This window comes from Pseudomyrmex gracilis, unplaced genomic scaffold, assembly GCF_002006095.1.
Source record: "Pseudomyrmex gracilis isolate BER0280 unplaced genomic scaffold, ASM200609v1 scaffold_296, whole genome shotgun sequence".
Taxonomy (NCBI): domain Eukaryota; kingdom Metazoa; phylum Arthropoda; class Insecta; order Hymenoptera; family Formicidae; genus Pseudomyrmex; species Pseudomyrmex gracilis.
In genome coordinates, this window is record NW_018020880.1 from 160771 (window position 1) to 169395 (window position 8625).

The 8625-nt window shown below is 29.9% G+C and overlaps 1 protein-coding gene across 1 annotated transcript; it reads left to right on the plus strand.

Moving 5' to 3' along the window:
- Positions 1-5720: 5720 nt before the first annotated feature.
- LOC109859864 lies at positions 5721-8556 on the plus strand (the record flags this gene model as incomplete). Its single annotated transcript, XM_020438524.1, has 4 exons — positions 5721-5806; positions 6861-7366; positions 7846-8274; positions 8373-8556. Coding segments are annotated over exons 1-4 (1122 nt in total), but the record flags the coding sequence as incomplete, so codon positions are not given.
- Between the last annotated feature and the right edge of the window lie 69 nt (positions 8557-8625).

Consider the following 8625-nt stretch of genomic DNA (forward strand, 5'->3'; position numbering starts at 1 on the left):
CATGCATTTACGTCTCTTATTTAATTTGCGTTTTGCGACTAATGTAGAACAACGACCTTTAGTGTATATTCCAACCGCAATTGTTTCTTAGAAGCACTATTAAGTAAAAACGGAAATGTGATTACGTTACTCAAAGTAAGTTAGTAATGGTACATAATTTTTAGCAAAGAAGAGACAGAGAGAGAATACGTTATTGTTACTTTTTTAGAGCCGAAGTATTAATATTTGTATACTGGTTACGCATAAGACAGAAGAGAATCAATGAGATCCTTTCACTCTGTATCTTGTTCTGGAAGGTTCTGATTGATTGATTCTCTTATGTCTTATGCGATATTCAAAATTACCATGTGCCTTTACAATTATGTCACATTTGGTAGATTGCTTATTTAAAAAAAAGGAAACAAAATCAGAACATCTTTATACAATATTTGCGATAGTTTCTTTTACGCGTGAGCGAGTAACAAAAGTAAACACGAGACACTTTATGTGTAACGTGCACAAACAACAATAAAACATAAAACAATGACAAAGTTAGTTGCACTTTTCACTCAATGTGTTAGCATATTTGATGTAGCTTTGTTTTTCTTGCTTCTTGTGAGATACATTTTTTCTTGTGTCAAGCTTCCCAACTTTGAGTTTCTTTTAAAATTCAGTAATTCAAACAGATCTGTCTGCAATATTGTAAAAAGGATGTTGAGTGAGTACTGTGCGTAATTGTACTAGTAATATATACATATAGAGCAAATACCTTACTTTGTTTATTTTTATAGATATCATACATGTTTCTATATATATATATATATATAGCACAAATATAGCTCACAAACTATATATAGCACAATCTATTAAAAAAATGCAAACTAATAACGGTGTTTTCTTCAAGATTTTGATGATAAGACAGTTGCAAACGAAATAAAGAAGCTAAATACTCTCTTAGTAACAAATTCAGTATAAGTGACAAGACTTTAATTCAAACAATGATGTACAAGAAAAGAAATCACGTATAAAAGAAACGGAAAACCTAAACAAAATAACAAAAGAATAAACTTTGCTTATTTCTAACGAATACAACGATATCGATATGTACTATTTGACAAACGTTCTCGCGTCATACATTAAGACAAGGTAATGCAAGTTTGTTATATGATAACAAATAGATTCGAAGTACATAGAGATCGTCAATATGTACAGATTTTTTAATCGCGATTATTCAATAATTTCAGTAGCAAAGGATAAGGAATTTCGACAAGTGACAAGTCAATACAGATTTTCTATAAAAGACTATAAGTTTCTAAAAACGACAGATGTGCTAAAAAGTCGTGAAATTTCAATATATTGACGCTATAGTGTTTTATGAATGGAAGTTCTGACGCGCTATGTGTGGCGAATCAGAATTCGTTCGGAATCACTGTATTGCAAGTTGTAAGTAATTTTGCAGCTACAAAGGAGACTCGAATAAAAAAAACCATTATCTAATGTTCTTCTATTAAACAGTCACTATCAGATAATTTACTAAGTAACAAATATAAGTACAGTTTGTCTATAAGCCGATTGTGTGCGGGTTCTTTTTTTGTCGGAGCTTGGTTTTTGACTACTCTCTTCGTGTTCCCAAGTAAGCTTGTCACCTCTGTCCGGGAATCATAAACAGTCGCTATCGCTGTTTATCAGAGTCTTGTCGATCAGAAAACATGTTCAAAATTTAGCCGTTGAGATACAAAGGATTTATTCCTTACAGTTATAATATATTTCTTACAAAGTCTTTGCCGACTTCAATGCGGCAGGCAGTCGACAGCTCACGTGACTTCGTATCGCTCGTAAAAGTCAATATATAGCTTTGTCAATAGCTGATGACACTTAGCTGAGTTGTTCGCAAATAATATTCTGCCTATTTAAAGCAGCTACACGATTTTTATTTCTTTATGAAGATAGCCCGAGAAACTTTGCGGGGTCTATTTGCGATTTGTGTCTCTCGACGGCGTCCAATGCGTCTTTTTTGATAAGGAAAATCTTCTGCATTTTGCAGTCAAGCTATCACTTTACAAAATACATATATCTATGTAGGACTTTATGTATTGCTTTTTTTGGTAATTTGTTTAAACAAAGCATAAAGCTCCGAATGTACTTCAGTAATCCAGCGTTTTATGAGCGCTTTCACAGATTCAGTAGTCTCTTTTACATCGCTGTAAAGAAAAAGTACAATTTTCGACACATTATTAAATAAAATGTGATGTATATTACTTAAGGTACATATGTTTTTTTGGCAAGTATTATGTGTAACTGTGTTTATCACTTACAGAAAAGTATTATTGAGGCATCAGTGATTAATGATTGTCGCTAAGTAATTTAATCATTAAATCGCAGTGATTTTTAGTACTTTACTTACTACTGTGTCACTAATTTTTAGTAGGTTAGTAACTGTAGTATGTGTGTTTGATACTTTTTGAATGCTTCTTCTGGATTCTTACTGGACCAGTAATTGAGTCGTGCAATAAATTACTGAAGAATCATTGAGAGATTATGTAATGAATTACTTGCTAAGTAAAGGAAACTATGTGATTACTCAGACTCAATGATGAATCACCGACTCAGTAATATGGCTGCAGAATAAACTAAGTTCTGAAGCTCTATAATAAATCATTGACTCAATGAGTTAGCTGTGACGAAATTTACTGGCACATTTATAATAATACAATAACAGAAATATTTTTATCCATTGTTGCAGGTATATTGCACTGCAATAGTTGTAAGAAAATAATAATTTAAATAGATAAAATAAAATGTGTAAGATAGCTTGAGAATAAGTAAATAAAAATAATTACGATTTATTAAAGAACAAGTGGTCTCGCGGACTGAGTAAGGGGGTTGCGAATATGGAGACGTCGAGTTGAAATCATCTTTAAGGTTTTTCTAGGTCTGGTTCTTTTCCATGGAGTTCATCGGTCGATCGGCGAGATGAATCGCCTCTAAAACTTAATTTGAGTGAAATCTCGAATTAATTTCTCTTCCAAAAACTGATGTGCCAGTGATATTTGTTTTCTTTTAGTAAAACTTTTGCTTTGGATTTTAGATAGAATCTAATTTTTGATTTTTAATCGCAAAGCGTTACATTACCAACTGAAATCGATATAACATTTCCAAAGAAAATCCAATATATTTTGAAAAAATTTACCTGATTTTCGAATAAATCTCAAACAAATTTTTCTGCAAACGCTAACAATAATTTATTCAGTAATCTACTATCAGAAATAAGTTCTTATTAATTATCTAATAATTCTCACAAGAGGAGACTACGACGTAGTACCAATCGATTTGGACAAAATTTATAGGATTGATAGATGACTTTGTGGAATATTGCAGGGTAAAGTAAGAAGATGCACTACTCAAGCATTTGCGAGAAAATTGAATTTATAAATTTTGAGTTACCTTATAAAGATATTAATTAGATCGCTTAATAGAAGATCGCGTAGCGTAGCGGTAGCGTACTTAGTAATGTCGACGCTGCTGGTTTGAATGTTGATATACTTTTTTTTCTCTTCAAAATTGTACAATAGAATTTAAATGTAAGTATTTTGTTTATTCTAAACGTAACGTTTTTTTATTTATTGCATGTTATAAAAGTGCATTTTTTGCATAAAAATTCTGTGATTTATAAAATACGGTAAAAAAAATTAGATTTGTACTAATTACTATTTGTGTTCATAAAAAGCGGATAATTAATTATATGCAACATGTAAAAATATACGCAACATGTTTTAGTTATTGGAACTAGATGGGACAATACATAATGCAGGATGATATTTGTCATAAAAACAAGTGAAGTAAACAATAATTTTCACGAGTATGCACATCGTATTGAACGCTGTAGTTTTACATTCACATGATTTTTTCTTTAAAATATTTATTCGAAAACATACTTCGTTGACATTCATAAATATCTTTCTCTTGTTTGTTAATTTGGAAGCATCTTTTACAAAAAGGAACTACTGGCAGTAATATATTGCGGCAGTGATACGAAAAAATTACTGGCATTCTGTGTAATTGCAAGTACCTAATATTCTCAGTGATCTCTGTAATACCTAATAATATTTTTATGTAATTGTCAATAATATTTATATTATTGACTCTATTTATATGTAATCGGCAGTAGTTCTTTTTCGTAAGGGATACCATGTATATTGTAACATATTTCGAAAACTCGAGGCGGACAATTGATGATGTATGATTGAATGAATTTTTATGCAATCTTCACGAGATGTTATTTTGCGGTTTTGTTCTAGTAAAGTTGAACAATTCTGCAAACGCTTTCTAAAAAGCGTTTAAGCGTCAAAAGTTTTGACTTGTCTATAAAAATAAACGTCACACGGTTGATATTACTTATTTATCCGCTTTTTATGAACACAATTAGTAATTAGTATTATAATAATCTATTTATTTTTACTATATTTTTCAAATCACACAGTATTTATGCAAAAAAATGTGCTTTTATAACATGCAATAAATAAAAAAAACGTTATATTTAGAATAAACAAATTACATTTAGATTATATTGTAGAATTTTGAAGAGAAAAAAAAGTATATCGAGATTCGAACTAGCAGCGGTAACGTTACTAATCAAGTACGCTACCACTACGCTACGCGATGTTCGATTAAACGATCTATTTAATATCGTTATAGGATAACTTGAAATTTTCAAGGTTTTGATTTTCTCGCGAATGCTTGAGTGCGTCTTATTACTTTACCCTACAATACTCGACATAGTCATCTATCGATCCTATAAATTTTGTTCAAATCGATTGGTACAACGTCTCTTCTTGTCAGTAATATTTGCCAAATTATTATTAGATCATAGGCTAGTAATTATTTACTCACTTTGGTTTTATAATTATAAGTAATAAATTTTTGTAAAACATATTTAACTGTACTACGATAACGTGACATTTGTCGTATAAGTTACAAGTATGACTATGCATTACAAGTAATTTCAAAATTCTCATCAAAATAACAAAATTGCACAAACTGAACTTATACATTTACAGTTACAATAAATGTCAAATAATCATCTTGCATCATTTCACAAGTTTTACTAAAAAAATTTTCCTGAAAAACCATTTTACTCATAAAAGTTTTTCACCATTTTCGCTGTCAACACTTTTCTTGCATCTCGATTAAATGATTATGTCGTGTCTCTTCTTTTGTCAGGCAACTCTGTAAAGTCGTACAACATCTTTTTCAAAGAAAGGCTACCGAAAAATACAACGCACGCGATGAACGTGACATCACGCAAGTCACTGCGAACTATTGCGTAAAACGGAAAAAATAAAATCTGGATTATAGCGATTTCGAATGCAGTTCCGAATATTTATTCAGCAAACAAATTCTGTGCATTTTTATCAGTGGAATATCTGCCTATTTACAATACTTCAAATTACATTTTCTAAATTAAGAACAATAATTCAAGTACAGATTTCGACGAAAACTATCTCATTATTAAATAAAACAGTCTGTATGTAAAATTATATTCTCATATTTAACCATAAAAACGACATATATAAAACTACTTTTTCTATCATCCTACACGTACATAGAAGAGAACGAAAATAAGGTTGTTTTCTGAAACACAGATGTTTACTTTCTGGCACGTAGATATTGTTCCACTGAAACGATCGTTTCTTAGTTCTCGAGAATATCTCGAAGAGGTAAGATCGCGCAATCGTTACGGGTTTGATCTCGTTGTACTAGAAGTTCGTAATACTATTTCTTGCAATATTTATATCTTAATGCATTGAATATCACTGTATAGAAGATGGTAAGTTCTTATTCTTGTGTATATATATATATATATATATTCTTATATTTGTTGAAAATTTACAATTGTTACAAAATAAAACGTTTCTAACCGTATGCAAATATCTGACAGTCAGTATTGGACCATAAGTTTATTATGCAATATAAGTTTNTTATGCAATGCAAAACGCGCTCAAAACTAATTAAGGTAGTTTTATNACGTAGGATTTCGTGGGTGCTAAAAGAAGTTTTAAATTAAAATGTACAAGAAACCAACGCGTACTATGCATAACTAAAAATATAATTATTGATGAAATAAATTAAACTATTTGTAAAAAATATTTTACATCACATCGAGTATAATTGCGGCGTTGCCACACATGACGGCTATACTACGTACAGGTTACAAGTTTGACATTTATCAATTTAGATCATTTTATTAAATCAAAATGGTCGGTAACGTTGTTATTTTCTTCAATGTCTACTTCTTAAACAAATTGAAAATATATTTGGTAGTTTCTGGAAAAGATCTCAAGTCTATAAGTTAGACATACGAACACAAAGAATTTGCGTATACTATATATACTCAATGTTTTATATGTTTGTTCAACTTAAATTGTTTCATTAAACTGGTCGGTAAATAACTGTTCTTTTGTTTTACAAAAATGAAGATTGGTTCGGACAATATTCTATAAAAAATTAGAATTTATGTCAGAACTTTTGTCTCGTGATAGAACTACCTTAAACGAGTTTCTTGAATTTAATTTTGTTCCAATAATCTCAAATAGTATCAAACACATGTAGTATACAGTAACACTGTACTTTGTTTTCTATTTTATTCGTCTCTTCGTATGTCGGATTGGTAAAACCACATCCGTGATACGTGTTGTCATGTGTTTGCGTGATAGAACTAAATAACATCTTTTCTGATAAACATACTCATAATGGTCACACATCTGTAATTGCTGTTTGTGGATTTGATATTGCAAACGTTCGTTTTTTATAATATTTTGGGTAATACTTATGTTTTACTGTGTATCTGTATTTTTCGTTCACTAAACAAAATAATTTTGTAGATACGCATTACGCAAATGCTTATATTCTTCGGAATAATATGCTCAATATCTGTTATTGGAATTTCTTCTTCTACTCATAAGAGTTTGTCTCAGACATCGCAGTGTGTACAACCGATAAATTATACCATTTTTTTAAAATTACAAAACACTACTCTATTTGTCAATTCCACTGTTGTACTACACGTGTCATGCGTACAACAATACATAAGATTACAAATCGGACGTTATTGTAACATACAAAAAGTGCACGTAGCACCTGCATTGCTTTATAACTCTATGTCACAGTGGGAAGTCAATATATTACAGTCAAATACTACCACAAATCCATTCACTAATGTGGATATTAGTCTCACCAAACAAAGACACACAGGCTTTAAAGGCTTGTTGTTAAAAAAAGAAAACATAACTCTAAAATCAGGACAATACGTGATAAATTCGATATATCACTGTAATTTAGTAAAAATTGCAATGAGTTTGAAATACATGCAACAAAGTGACTCAACAAAGTAAGTGCATAAAAAGCTATTGCATGCTAACATATTTATAATGCTGCACACATTATACAATGTATTATTTAAACTCCATTTATTTCTACATTATGAAAATATTAGTCAACAGATATTTTTAATTTTAACTATTGCAACAAAAAATGTTTCACTATATATGATATTTATAGGTTTTATCCTATCTACTACAATTCCTAAATCTATTCTATAATTTATATACTAATATAATATAAAAACACATTTACTAAATACATTTACTAATACTATATATTTTTTGTAAACAGCGTTGTGATTTACTGAAAAATAGAATTGTATTTTTCTAGTATTATATTTGTTCTGTTTGTTTTTGTAAATATGATTATTATATTTTTAATACTAATTATATTTTTAACTTATTATTTTATATAACGTAATATCTACCGTAATACGTTATTGCCGTACTATTGTGTTATTATTATCTCTAATTTTGTTTTTATTAGATTCCTGTTTTTATCGCGTATTCCTACTGAATGGATATTTCCATATTGGGAAAATTCAGCTACCAAGGCTAGATTTACCATTCGAATTGAACATACGAACACAGATACAGCTCTAATAAATATACCTGAAACGTTTGACAGTACGCTTTATAAAGTATTTTCTACCACATCTTTAATATCCACGCATTCGGTTGCATTAATTGTCATACCAAATGTATATAAGACAACTATTTTAAGAAAAGATAACGTTATTATTGAAAGCATCCCTAAAGATAGCACATTCTATGCACNAACTCTTATGCTTGATATCATCCGACTTCTCAGAAGCATGTACAATATCATACCACAATCATATGTTCATTACTTCCTACTTCCAATAACCGTAAATCATTACGAAAATATAGTAATTCCTAGATTTGTTTTCTTGAGGTAAGATGCATAACTCAATACAAAAACGAGTTTTTACACTATAACTTTGTACACATCGAAAAAAATGTACTGGCAGTAACCATTATTTTTATTTTTAGTGAAGTTAACATTATATACGACAGAGAAGTAGATTCCATTATAAAAAAAAGAAAAGCAACATGTTCGGTAGCACGTACTGCGATACAAGAAATATTTAGTGATTGGTTAGTTCCGTTTAGACAGTCTGATCTTTGGTTTATTGAAGGATTTTCAACAGTATACGGAGTTTATATTAGCGATCAGGTTAGATTATTCTTGTGCAGTATTTATTTAAACATTTTTACATAAATAGGATAGTTAAAAATTAGTGTT